General features: G+C 47.4%; 1 protein-coding gene across 1 annotated transcript in view; it reads right to left on the bottom strand.

Annotated features, from left to right (window-relative positions):
* LOC309543483 (WD repeat-containing protein 97-like) overlaps nt 1–22,349 on the bottom strand; it is a gene marked incomplete at its 5' end in the record, with an annotated part of 218,063 nt that overhangs the window by 5,019 nt on the left and 190,695 nt on the right. The window contains 2 exons of the mRNA XM_082275962.1: nt 215–375; nt 16,152–16,229. Coding sequence (XP_082132088.1) covers nt 215–375; nt 16,152–16,229 — 239 coding nt within the window. The remainder of the gene's footprint in view (nt 1–214; nt 376–16,151; nt 16,230–22,349) is intronic.

Here is a 22,349-nt window from a genome sequence, read left to right as displayed (position 1 = left end):
TACAGATGTGACAGGTTCTTACCATACAGATGTGACAGGTCCTCATCATACAGATGTGACAGGTCCTCCCCATACAGATGTGACAGGTCCTCATCATACAGATGTGACAGGTCCTCATCATACAGATGTGACAAGTCCTTATCATACAGATGTGACAGGTCCTTACCATACAGATGTGACAGGTCCTCCCCATACAGATGTGACATAAACCTACCTTTGTAGCGGTGGAAGAGCCAGCACTGTACTCTCATCTGCTGGGTCAGCATGGCTTATAGTCAGGATTTCTCTCTTCATCTGGAGCTCACAGTAGTAATTCAGAACATCTGATGGAGTCACATTGAAAGATTCCACATCATGCTGACTGCCTCTAAGTCCCTAGACAGAACAGGAGCACAAAAAGTGGAAGTCTTGAGGTCAGAGGTCATGCCAGTGCTAGAGATATGAATGGAGAAATGTACATTACACTGCAGAGTTCCCAGATCTCCCCATCAGCCGTTACACTGCAGAGTTCCAGGATCTCCTCATCAGCCGTTACGCTGCAGAGTTCCAGGATCTCCCCATCAGCCGTTACACTGCAGAGTTCCAGGATCTCCCCATCACCCATTACACTGCAGAGTTCCCGGATCTCCCCATCAGCCGTTACACTGCAGAGTTCCAGGATCTCCCCATCAGCCGTTACGCTGCAGAGTTCCAGGATCTCCCCATCAGCCGTTACGCTGCAGAGTTCCTGGATCTCCCCATCAGCCGTTACACTGCAGAGTTCCAGGATCTCCCCATCACCCATTACACTGCAGAGTTCCAGGATCTCCCCATCACCCGTTACACTGCAGAGTTCCCAGATCTCCCCATCAGTCATTACACTGCAGAGTTCCAGGATCTCCCCATCAGCCGTTACACTGCAGAGTTCCAGGATCTCCCCATCACCCATTACACTGCAGAGTTCCAGGATCTCCCCATCAGCCGTTACACTGCAGAGTTCCAGGATCTCCCCATCAGCCGTTACACTGCAGAGTTCCAGGATCTCCCCATCAGCCGTTACACTGCAGAGTTCCAGGATCTCCCCATCAGCCGTTACACTGCAGAGTTCCAGGATCTCCCCATCAGCTGTTACATGGCAGAGTTCCAGGATCTCCCCATCAGCCGTTACACTGCAGAGTTCCAGGATCTCCCTATCAGCCGTTACACTGCAGAGTTCCAGGATCTCCCCATCACCCGTTACACTGCAGAGTTCCAGGATCTCCCCATCAGCCGTTACACTGCAGAGTTCCAGGATCTCCCCATCAGCCGTTACACTGCAGAGTTCCAGGATCTCCCCATCAGCCATTACACTGCAGAGTTCCAGGATCTCCCCATCAGCCGTTACACTGCAGAGTTCCAGGATCTCCCTAGCAGCCATTACACTGCAGAGTTCCAGGATCTCCCCATCAGCCGTTACACTGCAGAGTTCCAGGATCTCCCCATCAGCCGTTACACTGCAGAGTTCCAGGATCTCCCCATCACCCGTTACACTGCAGAGTTCCAGGATCTCCCTAGCAGCCATTACACTGCAGAGTTCCAGGATCTCCCCATCAGCCGTTACACTGCAGAGTTCCAGGATCTCCCCATCAGCCGTTACACTGAGAGCTATGAAATCTAATTCATACTTTATAATTCTAAGAGTGCCAGAGGCCAGAAAACAAAGCTGTAGAGAGAGCGGACACAAAGGATGAAGGCAATAATCCCAATACAGCGACTAAATGTGCTGACATGAAATGTAAATGTCATTCCCACACCAATAACAAACCGCTACTAAAAAGGGACAACATTGCTGATCTGCAGAGCCTCCCATACATCCTCTCTATGTACAGGTTCTCCATTCTCCTCTCTGATCTGCAGAGCCTCCAATACATCCTCTCTATGTACAGGTTCCCCATTCTGCTCTCTGATCTGCAGAGCCTCCAATACATCCTCTATGTACAGGTTCGCCATTCTGCTCTCTGATCTATAAAGCCTCCAATACATCCTCTATGTACAGGTTCCCCATTCTACCCTCTGATCTGCAGAGCCTCCAATACATCCTCTATGTACAGGTTCTCCATTCTACTCTCTGATCTGCAGAGCCTCCAATACATCCTCTCTATGTACAGGTTCCCCATTCTGCTCTCTGATCTGCAGAGCCTCCAATACATCCTCTATGTACAGGTTCTCCATTCTCCTCTCTGATCTGCAGAGCCTCCAATACATCCTCTCTATGTACAGGTTCCCCATTCTGCTCTCTGATCTGCAGAGCCTCCAATACATCCTCTATGTACAGGTTCTCCATTCTACTCTCTGATCTGCAGAGCCTCCAATACTTCCTCTCTATGTACAGGTTCCCCATCCTGCTCTCTGATCTGCAGAGCCTCTCATACATCCTCTATGTACCGGTTCCCCATTCTGCTCTCTGATCTATAAAGCCTCCAATACATCCTCTATGTACAGGTTCCCCATTCTACCCTCTGATCTGCAGAGCCTCCAATACATCCTCTATGTACAGGTTCTCCATTCTACTCTCTGATCTGCAGAGCCTCCAATACATCCTCTCTATGTACAGGTTCCCCATTCTACCCTCTGATCTGCAGAGCCTCCAATACATCCTCTATGTACCGGTTCCCCATTCTGCTCTCTGATCTGCAGAGCCTCCCATACATCCTCTATGTACAGGTTCTCAATTCTGCTCTCCTATCTGCAGAGCCTCCAATACATCCTCTATTTACAGGTTCCCCATTCTGCTCTCTGATCTGCAGAGCCTCCAATACATCCTCTATGTACAGGTTCCCCATTCTGCTCTCTGATCTGCAGAGCCTCCAATACATCCTCAATGTACAGGTTCTCCATTCTGCTCTCTGATCTGCAGAGCCTCCAATACATCCTCTATGTACCGGTTCCCCATTCTCCTCTCTGATCTGCAGAGCCACCAATATATCCTCTATGTACAGGTTCCCCATTATGCTCTCTGATCTGCAGAGCCACCAATATATCCTCTATGTACTGGTTCCCCATTCTGCTCTCTGATCTGCAGAGCCTCCAATACATCCTCTATGTACCAGTTCCCCATTCTGCTCTCTGATCTGCAGAGCCTCCAATACATCCTCTCTATGTACAGGTTCTCCATTCTACTCTCTGATCTGCAGAGCCTCCGATACATCCTCTATGTACAGGTTCCTCATTCTGCTCTCTGATCTGCAGAGCCTCCAATACATCCTCTCTATGTACAGGTTCTCCATTCTACTCTCTGATCTGCAGAGCCTCCAATACATCATCTATGTACAGGTTCCCCATTCTACTCTCTGATCTGCAGAGCCTCCAATACATCCTCTATGTACCGGTTCCCCATGCTGCTCTCTGATCTGCAGAGCCTCCAATACATCCTCTCTATGTACAGGTTCTCCATTCTACTCTCTGATCTGCAGAGCCTCCAATACATCCTCTCTATGTACAGGTTCTCCATTCTACTCTCTGATCTGCAGAGCCTCCAATACATCCTCTCTATGTACAGGTTCCCCATTCTGCTCTCTGATCTATAAAGCCTCCAATACATCCTCTCTATGTACAGGTTCCCCATTCTGCTCTCTGATCTGCAGAGCCTCCAATACATCCTCTATGTACAGGTTCCCCATTCTGCTCTCTGATCTGCAGAGCCTCCAATACATCCTCTCTATGTACAGGTTCTCCATTCTGTTCTCTGATCTGCAGAGCCTCCAATACACCCTCTATGTACAGGTTCCCCATTCTCCTCTCTGATCTGCAGAGCCTCCAATACATCCTCTCTATGTACAGGTTCTCCATTCTGCTCTCTGATCTGCAGAGCCTCCAATACATCCTCTATGTACAGGTTCTCCATTCTGCTCTCTGATCTGCAGAGCCTCCAATACATCCTCTCTATGTACAGGTTCCCCATCCTGCTCTCTGATCTGCAGAGCCTCTTATACATCCTCTATGTACCGGTTCCCCATTCTGCTCTCTGATCTGCAGAGCCTCCCATACATCCTCTATGTACAGGTTCTCCATTCTGCTCTCCTATCTGCAGAGCCGCCAATACATCCTCTATGTACAGGTTCCCCATTCTGCTCTCTGATCTGCAGAGCCTCCAATACATCCTCTATGTACAGGTTCCCCATTCTGCTCTCTGATCTGCAGAGCCTCCAATACATCCTCTATGTACAGGTTCTCCATTCTGCTCTCTGATCTGCAGAGCCTCCAATACATCCTCTATGTACAGGTTCTCCATTCTACTCTCTGATCTGCAGAGCCTCCAATACATCCTCTATGTATCGGTTCCCCATTCTCCTCTCTGATCTGCAGAGCCACCAATATATCCTCTATGTACTGGTTCCTCATTCTGCTCTCTGATCTGCAGAGCCTCCAATACATCCTCTATGTACCGGTTCCCCATTCTGCTCTCTGATCTGCAGAGCCTCCAATACATCCTCTCTATGTACAGGTTCTCCATTCTACTCTCTGATCTGCAGAGCCTCCAATACATCCTCTATGTACAGGTTCCCCATTCTGCTCTCTGATCTGCAGAGCCTCCAATACATCCTCTCTATGTACAGGTTCTCCATTCTACTCTCTGATCTGCAGAGCCTCCAATACATCATCTATGTACAGGTTCCCCATTCTACTCTCTGATCTGCAGAGCCTCCAATACATCCTCTATGTACCGGTTCCCCATTCTGCTCTCTGATCTGCAGAGCCTCCAATACATCCTCTCTATGTACAGGTTCTCCATTCTACTCTCTGATCTGCAGAGCCTCCAATACATCCTCTCTATGTACAGGTTCTCCATTCTACTCTCTGATCTGCAGAGCCTCCAATACATCCTCTCTATGTACAGGTTCCCCATTCTGCTCTCTGATCTATAAAGCCTCCAATACATCCTCTCTATGTACAGGTTCCCCATTCTGCTCTCTGATCTGCAGAGCCTCCAATACATCCTCTATGTACAGGTTCCCCATTCTGCTCTCTGATCTGCAGAGCCTCCAATACATCCTCTCTATGTACAGGTTCCCCATTCTGTTCTCTGATCTGCAGAGCCTCCAATACATCTTCTATGTACAGGTTCCCCATTCTGCTCTCTGATCTGCAGAGCCTCCAATACACCCTCTATGTACAGGTTCCCCATTCTCCTCTCTGATCTGCAGAGCCTCCAATACATTCTCTCTATGTACAGGTTCTCCATTCTGCTCTCTGATCTGCAGAGCCTCCAATACATCCTCTATGTACAGGTTCTCCATTCTGCTCTCTGATCTGCAGAGCCTCCAATACATCCTCTCTATGTACAGGTTCCCCATCCTGCTCTCTGATCTGCAGAGCCTTTCATACATCCTCTATGTACAGGTTCTCCATTCTGCTCTCTGATCTGCAGAGCCTCCAATACATCCTCTATGTACAGGTTCTCCATTCTACTCTCTGATCTGCAGAGCCTCCAATACATCCTCTATGTACCGGTTCCCCATTCTCCTCTCTGATCTGCAGAGCCTCCAATACATCCTCTCTATTTACAGGTTCTCCATTCTACTCTCTGATCTGCAGAGCCTCCAATACATCCTCTATGTACAGGTTCTCCATTCTGCTCTCTGATCTGCAGAGCCTCCAATACATCCTCTATGTACAGGTTCTCCATTCTGCTCTCTGATCTGCAGAGCCTCCAATACATCCTCTAAGTACAGGTTCTCCATTCTGCTCTCTGATCTGTAGAGCCTCCAATACATCCTCTATGTACAGGTTCCCCATTCTGCTCTCTGATCTGTAGAGCCTCCAATACATCCTCTATGTACAGGTTCCCCATTCTCCTCTCTGATCTGCAGAGCCTCCAATACATCCTCTATGTACAGGTTCCCCATTCTGCTCTCTGATCTGCAGAGCCTCCAATGCATCCTCTCTATGTACAGGTTCCCCATTCTGTTCTCTGATCTGCAGAGCCTCCAATACATCCTCTCTATGTACAGGTTCTCCATTCTGCTCTCTGATCTGCAGAGCCTCCAATACATCCTCTCTATGTACAGGTTCCCCATTCTGCTCTCTGATCTATAAAGCCTCCAATACATCCTCTCTATGTACAGGTTCCCCATTCTGCTCTCTGATCTGCAGAGCCTCCAATACATCCTCTATGTACAGGTTCCCCATTCTGCTCTCTCATCTGCAGAGCCTCCAATACATCCTCTCTATGTACAGGTTCCCCATTCTGTTCTCTGATCTGCAGAGCCTCCAATACATCTTCTATGTACAGGTTCTCCATTCTCCTCTCTGATCTGCAGAGCCTCCAATACATCCTCTCTATGTACAGGTTCTCCATTCTACTCTCTGATCTGCAGAGCCTCCAATACATCCTCTCTATGTACAGGTTCCCCATTCTGCTCTCTGATCTGCAGAGCCTCCAATACATCCTCTCTATGTACAGGTTCCCCATTCTGCTCTCTGATCTATAAAGCCTCCAATACATCCTCTCTATGTACAGGTTCCCCATTCTGCTCTCTGATCTGCAGAGCCTCCAATACACCCTCTATGTACAGGTTCCCCATTCTCCTCTCTGATCTGCAGAGCCTCCAATACATCCTCTCTATGTACAGGTTCTCCATTCTGCTCTCTGATCTGCAGAGCCTCCAATACATCCTCTATGTACAGGTTCTCCATTCTGCTCTCTGATCTGCAGAGCCTCCAATACATCCTCTATGTACAGGTTCTCCATTCTACTCTCTGATCTGCAGAGCCTCCAATACATCCTCTCTATGTACAGGTTCCCCATTCTGTTCTCTGATCTGCAGAGCCTCCAATACATCTTCTATGTACAGGTTCCCCATTCTGCTCTCTGATCTATAAAGCCTCCAATACATCCTCTCTATGTACAGGTTCTCCATTCTGCTCTCTGATCTGCAGAGCCTCCAATACATCCTCTATGTACAGGTTCTCCATTCTGCTCTCTGATCTGCAGAGCCTCCAATACATCCTCTATGTACCGGTTCCCCATTCTGCTCTCTGATCTGCAGAGCCTCCAATACATCCTCTATGTACAGGTTCCCCATTCTGCTCTCTGATCTGCAGAGCCTCCAATACATCCTCTCTATGTACAGGTTCCCCATTCTGTTCTCTGATCTGCAGAGCCTCCAATACATCCTCTCTATGTACAGGTTCTCCATTCTGCTCTCTGATCTGCAGAGCCTCCAATACATCCTCTCTATGTACAGGTTCCCCATTCTGCTCTCTGATCTGCAGAGCCTCCAATACATCCTCTATGTACAGGTTCCCCATTCTCCTCTCTGATCTGCAGAGCCACCAATACATCCTCTATGTACAGGTTCCCCATTCTGCTCTCTGATCTGCAGAGCCTCCAATAAATCCTCTATGTACAGGTTCCCCATTCTACTCTCTGATCTGCAGAGCCTCCAATACATCCTCTCTATGTACAGGTTCCCCATTCTGCTCTCTGATCTGCAGAGCCTCCAATACATCCTCTATGTACAGGTTCCCCATTCTCCTCTCTGATCTGCAGAGCCACCAATACATCCTCTATGTACAGGTTCCCCATTCTGCTCTCTGATCTGCAGAGCCTCCAATAAATCCTCTATGTACAGGTTCCCCATTCTACTCTCTGATCTGCAGAGCCTCCAATACATCCTCTATGTACAGGTTCTCCATTCTGCTCTCTGATCTGCAGAGCCTCCAATACATCCTCTATGTACAGGTTCTCCATTCTGCTCTCTGATCTATAAAGCCTCCAATACATCCTCTATGTACAGGTTCCCCATTCTACTCTCTGATCTGCAGAGCCTCCAATACATCCTCTATGTACAGGTTCCCCATTCTGCTCTCCGATCTGCAGAGCCTCCAATACATCCTCTATGTACAGGTTCCCCATTCTGCTCTCCGATCTGCAGAGCCTCCAATACATCCTCTATGTACAGGTTCCCCATTCTGCTCTCTGATCTATAAAGCCCCCAATACATCCTCTCTATGTACAGGTTCCCCATTCTACTCTCTGATCTGCAGAGCCACCAATACATCTTCTATGTACAGGTTCCCCATTCTGTTCTCTGATCTGCAGAGCCTCCAATACATCCTCTATGTACAGGTTCTCCATTCTGCTCTCTGATCTGCAGAGCCTCCAATACATCCTCTATGTACAGGTTCTCCATTCTACTCTCTGATCTGCAGAGCCTCCAATACATCCTCTATGTACAGGTTCCCCATTCTGCTCTCTGATCTATAAAGCCCCCAATACATCCTCTCTATGTACAGGTTCCCCATTCTACTCTCTGATCTGCAGAGCCACCAATACATCTTCTATGTACAGGTTCCCCATTCTGTTCTCTGATCTGCAGAGCCCCCAATACATCCTCTCTATGTACAGGTTCTCCATTCTACTCTCTGATCTATAAAGCCCCCCTATGTGCCCTCTAATTGTATCATCATCTCTACATTCTGTAACCTGCAGAACCTTCCCTGTTTCTGCTCTAGTGTGTTCTCTCTCATCTTCAGAGCCTCATCTGTGTCCCCACTAATCTCCAGAGTCTCACCTGTGTCCCCACTAATCTCCAGAGTCTCACCTGTGTCCCCACTAATCTCCAGAGTCTCCCCTGTGTCCCAACTAATCTCCAGAGTCTCACCTGTGTCCCAACTAATCTCCAGAGTCTCACCTGTGTCCCCACTAATCTCCAGAGTCTCACCTGTGTCCCCACTAATCTCCAGAGTCTCCCCTGTGTCCCCACTAATCTCCAGAGTCTCACCTGTGTCCCAACTAATCTCCAGAGTCTCACCTGTGTCCCCACTAATCTCCAGAGTCTCCCCTGTGTCCCCACTAATCTCCAGAGTCTCACCTGTGTCCCAACTAATCTCCAGAGTCTCACCTGTGTCCCCACTAATCTCCAGAGTCTCCCCTGTGTCCCCACTAATCTCCAGAGTCTCACCTGTGTCCCCACTAATCTCCAGAGTCTCATCTGTGTCCCCACTAATCTCCAGAGTCTCACCTGTGTCCCCACTAATCTCCAGAGTCTCACCTGTGTCCCCACTAATCTCCAGAGTCTCACCTGTGTCCCAACTAATCTCCAGAGTCTCACCTGTGTCCCCACTAATCTCCAGAGTCTCCCCTGTGTCCCAACTAATCTCCAGAGTCTCACCTGTGTCCCCACTAATCTCCAGAGTCTCACCTGTGTCCCAACTAATCTCCAGAGTCTCACCTGTGTCCCCACTAATCTCCAGAGTCTCCCCTGTGTCCCCACTAATCTCCAGAGTCTCACCTGTGTCCCCACTAATCTCCAGAGTCTCATCTGTGTCCCCACTAATCTCCAGAGTCTCACCTGTGTCCCCACTAATCTCCAGAGTCTCACCTGTGTCCCCACTAATCTCCAGAGTCTCACCTGTGTCCCAACTAATCTCCAGAGTCTCACCTGTGTCCCCACTAATCTCCAGAGTCTCCCCTGTGTCCCAACTAATCTCCAGAGTCTCACCTGTGTCCCCACTAATCTCCAGAGTCTCACCTGTGTCCCAACTAATCTCCAGAGTCTCACCTGTGTCCCCACTAATCTCCAGAGTCTCCCCTGTGTCCCAACTAATCTCCAGAGTCTCCCCTGTGTCCCAACTAATCTCCAGAGTCTCACCTGTGTCCCAACTAATCTCCAGAGTCTCATCTGTGTCCCCACTAATCTCCAGAGTCTCACCTGTGTCCCCGATAATCTTTAGAGTCTCACCTGTGTCCCCACTAATCTCCAGAGTCTCCCCTGTGTCCCCGATAATCTTTAGAGTCTCACCTGTGTCCCCGATAATCTCCAGAGCCTCACCTGTGTCCCCACTAATCTCCAGAGTCTCCCCTGTGTCCTGATAATCTTTAGAGTCTCACCTGTGTCCCCACTAATCTCCAGAGCCTTACCTGTGTCCCAACTAATCTCCAGAGTCTCCCCTGTGTCCCCACTAATCTCCAGAGTCTCATCTGTGTCCCCACTAATCTCCAGAGTCTCACCTGTGTCCCAACTAATCTCCAGAGTCTCATCTGTGTCCCCACTAATCTCCAGAGTCTCACCTGTGTCCCCGATAATCTTTAGAGTCTCACCTGTGTCCCCACTAATCTCCAGAGTCTCACCTGTGTCCCAACTAATCTCCAGAGTCTCACCTGTGTCCCCACTAATCTCCAGAGTCTCACCTGTGTCCCCGATAATCTCCAGAGCCTCACCTGTGTCCCCACTAATCTCCAGAGTCTCCCCTGTGTCCCGATAATCTCCAGAGTCTCCCCTGTGTCCCGATAATCTCCAGAGTCTCACCTGTGTCCCCACTAATCTCCAGAGTCTCACCTGTGTCCCCGATAATCTCCAGAGCCTCACCTGTGTCCTTGATTATCTCCAGAGCCTTACCTGTGTTCTTTCCAATCTTTGGAGCCTCACCCATGTTCACATTTAGCGCCTCGCCTGTTTCCCCTATACTCTGCACAGCCTCTTCTGTATCCATCCACTCTCCTGTGTCTTCTCTCAATTGGAAAACGTTTCCTGTGTGCTCTTTAATCTGCAGATATTCTCCTGTAATCCTTCTAATCTGTAGAAGTTCTTCTGTGTCTCTCCAATCTGAATACATTGCTCTGTGTCCTCTCCAATCTGAATACATTGCTCTGTGTCCTCTCCAATCTGAATACATTGTTCTGTGTCCTCTCTAATCTGAATACATTGTTCTGTGTCCTCTCCAATCTGAATACATTGTTCTGTGTCCTCTCCAATCTGAATACATTGTTCTGTGTCCTCTCTAATCTGAATACATTGTTCTGTGTCCTCTCTAATCTGAAGACATTTTTCTGTGTCCTCTCCAATCTGAATACATTGTTCTGTGTCCTCTCAAATCTGAAGACATTTTTCTGTGTCCTCTCTAGTCTACAGAAGCTCTCTTATGTCCTAACAAATATATAGAGGCTCCCTGCTGTCCCATCTAATCTTTAGAAGCATTCTTCTTTCCCCTCTTATCTGTGGAGGTCCAACTATATCCTACCGCCTGTCCGCCTGACATCCATCTATAGATCTATGGCCAGCTTAATCTGTGGAATCTCCATCTCCTCACCAATCTTTAGAAGCTCCATCTCCTCACCAATCTATTGAAGATCCATCTCCTCTCCAATCTATTGAAGATCCATCTCCTCTCCAATCTATTGAAGATCCATCTCCTCTCCAATATGTAGAAGCTCCATCTCCTCTCCAATCTATAGAAGCTCCATCTCCTCTCCAATCTATAGAAGCTCCATCTCCTCTCCAATATGTAGAAGATCCATCTCCTCTCCAATCTATTGAAGATCCATCTCCTCTCCAATCTATTGAAGATCAATCTCCTCTCCAATCTATTGAAGATCAATCTGCTCTCCAATCTATTGAAGATCAATCTCCTCTCCAATCTATTGAAGATCCATCCCCTCTCCAAACTATAGAAGCTCCATCTCCTATCCAATCTATTGAAGATCCATCTCCTCTCCAATCTATTGAAGTTCCATCTCCTATCCAATCTATTGAAGATCAATCTCCTCTCCAATCTATTGAAGATCCATCTCCTATCCAATCTATTGAAGCTCCATCCCCTCTCCAAACTATAGCAGCTCCATCTCCTTTCCAATATGTGGAAGCTCCATCCCCTCTCCAATCTATAGCAGATCCATCTCCTCTCCAATCTATAGAAGCTCCATCTCCTCTCCAATCTATAGAAGCTCCATCTCCTCTCCAATCTATAGCAGCTCCATCTCCTCTCCAATCTATAGCAGATCCATCTCCTCTCCAATCTATTGAAGATCCATCTCCTATCCAATCTATAGAAGATCCATCTCCTCTCCAATCTATAGTAGATCCATCTCCTCTCCAATCTATAGTAGATCCATCTCCTCTCCAATCTATAGTAGATCCATCTCCTCTCCAATCTATAGTAGATCCATCTCCTATCCAATCTATTGAAGAACCATCTCCTATCCAATCTATTGAAGATCTATCTCCAATCCAATCTATTGAAGTTCCATCTCCTCTCCAATCTATTGAAGATCCATCTCCTCTCCAATCTATTGAAGATCCATCTCCTCTCCAATCTATTGAAGATCCATCTCCTCTCCAATCTATTGAAGTTCCATCTCCTCTCCAATCTATAGAAGCTCCATCTCCTCTCTAATCTATAGTAGATCAATCTTATCTCCAATCTATAGTAGATCCATTTCCTATCCAATCTATTGAAGAACCATCTCCTATCCAATCTATTGAAGCTCCATCCCCTCTCCAAACTATAGCAGCTCCATCTCCTTTCCAATATGTGGAAGCTCCATCCCCTCTCCAATATATAGAAGCTCCATCTCCTCTCCAATCTATAGAAGCTCCATCTCCTCTCCAATCTATAGAAGATCCATCTCCTCTCCATTCTATAGAAGCTCCATCTCCTCTCCAATCTATAGAAGATCCATCTCCTCTCCATTCTATAGAAGATCCATCTCCTCTCCAATCTATAGAAGATCCATCCCCTCTCCAATCTATAGAAGCTCCATCCCCTCTCCAATCTATAGAAGCTCCATCCCCTCTCCAATCTATAGAAGATCCATCCCCTCTCCAATCTATAGAAGATCCATCTCCTCTCCATTCTATAGAAGATCCATCCCCTCTCCAATCTATAGAAGCTCCATCCCCTCTCCAATCTATAGAAGATCCATCCCCTCTCCAATCTATAGAAGATCCATCTCCTCTCCATTCTATTGAAGATCCATCTCCTCTCCAATCTATAGAAGCTCCATCTCCTCTCCAATCTATAGAAGATCCATCTCCTCTCCATTCTATAGAAGATCCATCCCCTCTCCAATCTATAGAAGCTCCATCCCCTCTCCAATCTATAGAAGATCCATCCCCTCTCCAATCTATAGCAGCTCCATCCCCTCTCCAATCTATAGAAGCTCCATCTCCTCTCCAATCTATAGAAGATCCATCTCCTCTCCAATCTATAGTAGATCCATCTCCTCTCCAATCTATAGAAGATCCATCCCCTCTCCAATCTATAGAAGATCCATCCCCTCTCCAATCTATAGAAGCTTCATCCCCTCTCCAATCTATAGCAGCTCCATCCCCTCTCCAATCTATAGAAGCTCCATCTCCTATCCAATCTATTGAAGATCCATCCCCTCTCCAATCTATAGAAGATCCATCCCCTATCCAATCTATTGAAGATCCATCTCCTCTCCAATCTATTGAAGATCCATCTCCAATCCAATCTATTGAAGCTCCATCTCCTCTCCAATCTATTGAAGAACCATCTCCTGTCCAATCTATTGAAGATCCCATCTCCAATCCAATCTATTGAAGATCAATCTCCTCTCCAATCTATTGAAGATCCATCTCCTATCCAATCTATTGAAGCTCCATCCCCTCTCCAAACTATAGCAGCTCCATCCCCTCTCCAATCTATTGAAGCTCCATCCCCTCTCCAAACTATAGCAGCTCCATCTCCTTTCCAATATGTGGAAGCTCCATCCCCTCTCCAATCTATAGCAGCTCCATCCCCTCTCCAATCTATAGAAGCTCCATCTCCTCTCCAATCTATAGAAGATCCATCTCCTCTCCATTCTATAGAAGATCCATCTCCTCTCCATTCTATAGAAGATCCATCCCCTCTCCAATCTATAGAAGGTCCATCCCCTCTCCAATCTATTGAAGATCCATCTCCTATCCAATCTATAGCAGCTCCATCCCCTCTCCAATCTATAGCAGCTCCATCTCCTCTCCAATCTATAGAAGCTCCATCCCCTCTCCAATCTATAGCAGCTCCATCCCCTCTCCAATCTATAGAAGCTCCATCTCCTATCCAATCTATTGAAGATCCAACCCCTCTCCAATCTATTGAAGATCCATCCCCTATCCAATCTATTGAAGATCCATCTCCTCTCCAATCTATTGAAGATCCATCTCCTCTCCAATCTATAGAAGCTCCATCTCCTCTCCAATCTATTGAAGATCCATCTCCTATCCAATCTATTGAAGATCCATCCCCTCTCCAATCTATTGAAGATCCATCTCCTCTCCAATCTATTGAAGATCCATCCCCTCTCCAATCTATTGAAGATCCATCCCCTATCCAATCTATTGAAGATCCATCTCCTCTTCAATCTATTGAAGAACCACCTCCTCTCTAATCTGTTGAAGATCCATCTCCTCTCCAATCTATAGGAGCTCCATCTCCTTTCCAATCTATTGAAGATCCATCTCCTCTCCAATCTATTGAAGATCCATCCCCTCTCCAATCTATTGAAGCTCCATCTCCTTTCCAATCCGTAGAAGCTCCATCTCCTCACCAATCTATAGAAGCTCCATCTCCTCTCCAATCTATAGAAGATCCATCTCCTCTCCATTCTATAGAAGATCCATCTCCTCTCCAATCTATAGAAGATCCATCCCCTCTCCAATCTATAGAAGCTCCATCCCCTCTCCAATCTATAGAAGATCCATCCCCTCTCCAATCTATAGAAGCTCCATCCCCTCTCCAATCTATAGCAGCTCCATCCCCTCTCCAATCTATAGCAGCTCCATCCCCTATCCAATCTATAGAAGCTCCATCTCCTCACCAATCTATAGAAGCTCCATCTCCTCTCCAATCTATAGCAGCTCCATCTCCTCTCCAATCTATTGAAGATCCATCTCCTCTCCAATCTATAGCAGCTCCATCTCCTATCCAATCTATTGAAGATCCATCTCCTTTCCAATCTATTGAAGATCCATCTCCTTTCCAATCTATTGAAGATCCATCCCCTCTCCAATCTATAGAAGCTCCATCTCCTATCCAATCTATTGAAGATCCAACCCCTCTCCAATCTATTGAAGATCCATCCCCTATCCAATCTATTGAAGATCCATCTCCTCTCCAATCTATTGAAGATCCATCTCCTCTCCAATCTATAGAAGCTCCATCTCCTCTCCAATCTATTGAAGATCCATCTCCTATCCAATCTATTGAAGATCCATCCCCTCTCCAATCTATTGAAGATCCATCTCCTCTCCAATCTATTGAAGATCCATCCCCTATCCAATCTATTGAAGATCCATCTCCTCTTCAATCTATTGAAGAACCACCTCCTCTCTAATCTGTTGAAGATCCATCTCCTCTCCAATCTATAGGAGCTCCATCTCCTTTCCAATCTATTGAAGATCCATCTCCTCTCCAATCTATTGAAGATCCATCCCCTCTCCAATCTATTGAAGCTCCATCTCCTTTCCAATCCGTAGAAGCTCCATCTCCTCACCAATCTATAGAAGCTCCATCTCCTCTCCAATCTATAGAAGATCCATCTCCTCTCCATTCTATAGAAGATCCATCTCCTCTCCAATCTATAGAAGATCCATCCCCTCTCCAATCTATAGAAGCTCCATCCCCTCTCCAATCTATAGAAGATCCATCCCCTCTCCAATCTATAGAAGCTCCATCCCCTCTCCAATCTATAGCAGCTCCATCCCCTCTCCAATCTATAGCAGCTCCATCCCCTATCCAATCTATAGAAGCTCCATCTCCTCACCAATCTATAGAAGCTCCATCTCCTCTCCAATCTATAGCAGCTCCATCTCCTCTCCAATCTATTGAAGATCCATCTCCTCTCCAATCTATAGCAGCTCCATCTCCTATCCAATCTATTGAAGATCCATCTCCTTTCCAATCTATTGAAGATCCATCTCCTTTCCAATCTATTGAAGATCCATCCCCTCTCCAATCTATTGAAGATCCATCCCCTCTCCAATCTATTGAAGATCCATCTCCTTTCCAATCTATTGAAGATCCATCCCCTATCCAATCTATTGAAGATCCATCTCCTCTCTAATCTATTGAATATCCATCTCCTCTCTAATCTATTGAATATCCATCTCCTATCCAATCTGTAGAAGCTCCATCTCCTCTCTAATCTATTGAATATCCATCTCCTCTCCAATCTATTGAATATCCATCTCCTCTATAATCTGTAGAAACTCTCCTGTGCCCCGTCTAGTTTATTGGTGCCCCCATGCACTCTCTAATATGAAGTTCAGATGTGAGACGGTTTTTATTGTGCTTGGCTGTGCCATATCCAGACACACAATCTTCATCTCATACTATAGTATAGGAATGACATCATCCATGCAGAGAGATGACAGAATGATTGCAATGCCTCTGTGACGGCGTCTCACCTGACTGTGCAATGTACGAGGAGCCTTCCCACCATCCCTGTGTGATTTCTGTTGATTCATTGCTGTATGCAGATAATCCTGAGGGGAACAGAGAAGAGGTGAAAGGAAGAAACCCAGGATTTCTACACGATAAACAGACCAGAAGTGTCTCCAGCATTCGTCTCCTGAAACTGGGACATCCAGTAGGTATTATACCATGCAAACCTGTATTTCACCCCAAAACAAAGAGATTTACTAAAGACTTCCATCCCTTAAAGAGTCATTTCCCCTTTTGTTGAGAAATAAACCCTTCCACTCTATGTACATTTTTTAACAAACTTTGTTGCAGATTCTTACCTTTTGTTATTTTGAAGAAATAGCTGTTTGTTTCTCTCTCTTGTCCATTTGCAGAGTGAATGTGAAAAGGAGTGACTTTATAATTATCAATCAGCTGCTGCACTTGCAAGGCTCTAATGAGGAAAGTGTCAGGGTCTGCATCCCTGTGGAAGTGATTTTTTTCCCATTGAGAGTAGCTCACCAAAAACATTTTTGTTGCAGGAGATGCCCAAAATCTGACTTGTATTTTAGTGCAGACTTATAGGAAAATCACACAGCCAATCACACAAGCAGGAAATGACATTTTTGGGGGGCGCTCTCTATACCATCTGTGTCAAGAATGCCTCCAGGCGGCCGTATTGCATTTTACAGAGAATTACAGCAGCTGCAGAATAAAAAGGGAATTTTTAATACCATTCAATTACTATACGACTTGTGTAGCAACTGTTCATGCCATAACATTATTTTTTATTTGCTTTTTTTTCCAATGAAAGTGGAGTTACCCTTTCATTTGTTAACATAGAGATGTAATCATAATCTGCCCCAACAGCTGCTTCGTATAGACTCCTTCACAAGTCAAGGTTTTCATCTCTTAGCCCTTCCCCTGCCGTATGCCTTAGGGTTAGGGTCCTGCATAAAATGAGGTGAATGGCATAAGCGGTACAAGAAGACGTACAGCAACAAAAACCCAAACTGGTTAAAAGTGATCATCCAGTGAGGGTTCAACGAATTTTATGTAAAGGAGATTTGGCCTTCTTCTCCTGTGTTATGCTTAAATGAAGACGTAGCATAAAATATCATATTGGAAAAAATTGGATTTTTGACTTAACGTAAAATCCATTTCTCTGATGTTCATTGACGGATACAGCTTCTGATCTTTTTAACCATTGGGTTATACTGCCCCCTTCAGGAGTAGGACACTAGGCAGAAAAAAGTCTGACTACACCTATGGGCAGTCCAAGGGGGTATACTCCCTCTCTCTGCTATAGGGACTCAGTTTTGTAACAAGCAGTGTCAGAAGAATTACAACTCCACAGAGGGGTGGGTGCTGTGTCCTTTAATGAACATCAGAGAAATGAATTTTACGGTAAGTCAAAAATCCCATTTTCTCTTTCATTCATTGACGGACACAGCTCCTGATCTTCTTAACCACTGGGTTAAGCAAAGCAGTGTTAAACATGAGGGGTGGGAACAGCGAAAAATCAATTCCCAAGGCTAACTATAGCCAACCAGGTAAACAGGAGCTCAACCAAAACAACTGGAGCTCACCTGAAAAAACAATACACCCTCAAAGAGGACCAGGTCCTCTAAACAGCAACCTGCAAAACCTTGTGGCCAAAGGAAGCATCCGCAGATGCCAACACCTCCACTTGATAGAACTTTGTGAAAGTGTGCACCGACGACCAGGTGGCCACCTTGCAAACCGGCGTCACTGACGCCTGATGATGGAAGGCCCATGAGGCACGGAGCGCCCAGGTAGAGTGCACCATGACAGGTAAAGGAGGAACCTGACCCCTAATGGAATCGGCCTGAACCACTGTCTGTCTGATCCATCGGGAAATTGTCACAGAGGAAGCGAACAACCCTTTCGGAGGCCCATCCATTAGCACAAATAGTGAGTCTGACTTCCTAAAAGACTCCATAGCTGCCAGGTACAACCTAATTGGCTGGACCACATCCAAGGCATGCAAAGCAATTTTCTTTGGATGTTTGGCCTGGGACACAGGGAAGAAAACACAATGTCTTCATTCAAATGAAAATCAACCTTAGACAACCTTTGGAAGGAACGCCGGACAGGGATGAAGAACCACTTTATCTTTATGAACCACCAAGTGAGGTGAACGACAGGATAAAGCCGTCAATTTTGACACCCTGCACGCAGAGGTGATAGTCACAAAAAAGGCCACCTTCTGGGACAGCGTAAGCAGGGGTATCTCCCAAAGATTCTCAAAGAGAGGCTCCTGGAGGACTGAGAGCACCAAATTGAGGTCCCAAGGTGACAACAGAGACCACACTGGAGGGGCCAAGTGACTAACTCTCTGAAGAAAAGTATACACCAGGGAGTATGTAGCCAAGGGCGGTTGAAAGAAGACTGCTAAGGCCGACACCTGACCCTTGATAGTACTCAAGGCCAGTTTTTGCTCAACCCCTCGTTGAAGTAGATTTCCTAGCTTTTAAAGGCATTGGAATCACCGACTCAGACAAACCTCTATTCATCAGCACCTGGCATTCAACAACCAAGCCATTAAAGCCAGCGACTTTAAAGCAGGATGGAAGATCGATGCTTGGGACAGCAGATCCTCCCTGACAGGAAGCTTCCAAGAAATGTTGGCGACCAGCCGCACCAGATCGGCGTACCAAGCCCGGCAAGGCCAGTCCGGAGCCACTAAGATGACCGAAATCCCTTCTGCCTTGATCCTGCGTAGAAGTCTTGGTAGAAGATTGAGAGGAGGGAAGGCGTAAATTAGAGGATACAGACCCCACGGGGCAACCAGCGTGTCTGCGAGACCAAAGGGCAACACCACAAACTGATAATGCTCCTCTCCCACAGCAACGCGGAGGAAGCACTGGTGACCGGCACATATTGGAATGTAAAAGGTAAGCATCCTTGATGTCGATAGAGGCTAGAAAATCTCCCTGATGCAGGGATGCCACCACTGTGCGAATGGACTCCATTCTGAACTGCTCCCGCACAAAGCAGTTCAGCGCCTTGAGGTCCAGGATTGGACGCACCTTGCCTTCCTTCCTGGGAAATGTAAACAGGTTTGAGTAAAAACCTTGAAAACAGTCCGAAGTCGGAACCGGGACAATCACCCCTTGCAGTAACAGGTATTGTACTGCCCCAAACAGACCCTGTAAGCAGTCCAGGGACAGGCGCAAGTTGGAAGGAAAGAACCTTGCCGGGGGACAAGAGTGAAACTCGATCTTGTAGCCGGATCGAATGATTTAGTGGACCCATTTGTCTTGTACTAGGAAAGTTCACAATCCAGAAACCAGCGAAGACGTCCCCCCACCCCAGATATGGGCGAGGGCGCACCTTCATGCTGAAGGAGCCTTGTTCGTGGGTCTGGAGAAGCCCACTCTTGGCTTCCCAGACCAGGTTAATTTGGATTCTCCAGAGGAGACCCTGAAAGGCTTTGAGCCCTTGTCAGTCGACCCTGAGGGAAGAAAAAACTTTTTATGAGCCGAGAAGCAGGGTCCACCTCTATGATGAGGGTCCTTGCCCTTTGTAGCCTGTGGAAGAAAAGGTACTCTTTCCCCCTGTGAGACCTTTATTGGATGTCATTCAGGGTAGCTCCAAACAGGCGATCTCCTTGAAAGAGGAGATCAGTCAAGGCCTTTTTAGAAGTCTGGTCCACAGACCAGCATTTGAGCCAAAAGACACGCCGAAGGACCACTGCCAAAACAGAGAGCCGAGCCACTAGGGGAGCCGCATCCAAAAAGGCATCACAGATAAACTGCAGCCCCTGGACCAGCTGGTCCGCCAGCTCAGCAAAGGCAGGGAAAACTGCTCTCCCTCCAGGTCATGGTGTAAAAGCTTACCCACTCAGTCAGAGTTTGCGACACAATAGTGAATACCGGCCCCAGTGCCTTAACCAGCCAGAGTGTACATATTGCAGGCCACAGCCTCCGCCTTCCTGTCAGCCGGATCCTTAAAGGCCAGGGACTCTTCAACCGGAATCATGGTTGCCTTATTCAATCTGGAAACCGAAGGGTCAACACTTCTGAGAAGGGACTCCTCATAGGAGTATCAGCTAACGCAGTGTTTCTCAACTCCGGTCCTCGGGGCACACTAACAGGCCAGGTTTGCAAGAAAACTGAAATACATCACAGGTGATATCATTTGATGCTCAGTGATTGCAGTATTCTAGTCTGCATCTCCCCTGGGTAATACCTAAAATCTGGCCTGTTAGTGTGCCCTGAGGACCGGAGTTGAGAAACACTGGCCTAACACATCGCTTAGGGACCCCAAGGGGACACTTTGGTTGTCCCCACTCTTTAGCGACAATTCTGTCAAAATATGCGGGGAAAGGAAACACTTTTGCTGCCCTGGATGGCTTGGGAGTGCCAAAAGGGAACCTGCACCTCCATCGCAGCAGTAGCTGCGTCCTCCATCTTTAAGGCCACACGCACAGATAAAAGCAGTGTTTCCACCAGCGCCTTTTCATGCGCGGTTGCCGATGTGGAGGAATCATCCTCACTATCTGAGGATTCCGGGCGCATGGTCGCAGACCCAGCAGGGAGACCCACATCCGCAGCGGCCGAATCAGATTCAGGATCTCATGAGGCAGGGGAAGCTTTTTCGCTAAGCTGTCGCCCGAAAGCCACCTCCACCCAGGACACAAAGAACTCCAGGACTGCCATCAGTGCATTGATGGATGGTTGGGACCCGGGAGGACCCTGCAGCCTCAGAGAGGGGATCAGTTGAGGCGATGTGCTCCAAAGACTCCATGAGTCACCAGGGGGACCCCACAAAAAGTGTAAACCACCGCAAGGGAAAAACCCCCACTACGCTGGCAGCACCACCCGTTCGCCAGGCACAAGAACCAAGCAATCTTCAGAAGAGAGGGAGAGGACCCCACCAGACTCCCCACTGAGCAGAAACAGGCACCTGCAGCCACCAGGATAATCATGCGGTGATCAGGAAGTGAAAAGATCCAGGAGTCCGCACCCGGGGGTGAGGGGGGGTTCTACACCAAAATCACCGCCCACAGGGTTCCACTGTCATGGCCGCCGCTATTTTCAATAGCAAACCACCACAAAATGGGCGCCGGACTACACAAACATGGCCACCGTGCAATGAGCACACAGGCTACAAGAAAATGGCGGCACCTAAGCTCCAAGGGACCCAGGAGGGATCCCTAGGCCTCAAGGACAGGCCCAGGCAGCACAGGGGCCCCTTGCAGGAAACCCCACCAGATACTGCCCCCCCCCCGCACAGCCAATCGTCTGGTCGCTGGAAGTGCACCCCCCCCCCCACCGTCAGCATAGCACCCTGCCTCCACCCCAGGAGGTGGAACAGATGAAAGGTGGTGCCTGGCGGGAAAAAGGGGAAGCAGGGGGTCTGACCATTTCATGGAGAGGCCCACGTCCACCTAAAAACCCTCCACGGGGAGAGGGGGGACAGGTACTTACCATACAAGGAACCAGGCGGGCACCGCTCCAGAAAGAACCCCTCGCCATCGAAATGGGGGGGGGGGCTGTTGGCCAGAAGGAAAGCTGCGATTCAGGCCGAGGCCTGGTCATATGTGACCTCGTGAGGCGTTTAACTTGCACGCCAGCCCCAATGGAGCGGAGCTGAGGTCTGTGCGCGCTTACTGGCCAGACTGGCGTGACCATTGGATCTAGGTTATCCAGCCCGTCACCCAGTCCGGCAGTTTATTGTAGATCTCACAAGAAAAAAAATCCAGGAGAAAAATCTATCTAAAAAGAAAAAATTTGAAAGGACCAGAGATCTCAGCAAGGAACTAGGTCTTTACTCCTGACTAGGCAGAAGAAAAACTGAATACCTATATCAGAGAGAGGGAGTATACCCTCCTGGGACTGCCCATAGGCATAGTCAGACTTTTTTCTGCCTAGTGTCCTACTCCTGTAGGGGGCAGTATAACCCAATGGTTATGAAGATCAGGAGCTGTGTCCGTCAATGACCGAAAGAGAAAGTAAGACTTTAATAAATGTAGTGATAGAACATCAAGAGAGATGAAATGTTGGCTGCAGATCTTCGCATGATCCCAGAGTAGATCCATGAAGAAGGTAGAAATCACAGAGCTCTGCACAAATGTTCTGTATACAAGCTGCCTAGTAGTAGTTCTTCCAGTAAAGGTTCTTCCAGTTTAACATGTTGGCCTTCAACAAATGAACATAGAAAAATCCCATGACGGC

This window comes from Pelophylax lessonae (genome assembly GCF_965119305.1).
Source record: "Pelophylax lessonae genome assembly, contig: HAP1_SCAFFOLD_77, whole genome shotgun sequence".
Taxonomy (NCBI): Eukaryota; Metazoa; Chordata; class Amphibia; order Anura; family Ranidae; genus Pelophylax; species Pelophylax lessonae.
This window is presented reverse-complemented; position numbering and strand designations above follow the sequence as displayed.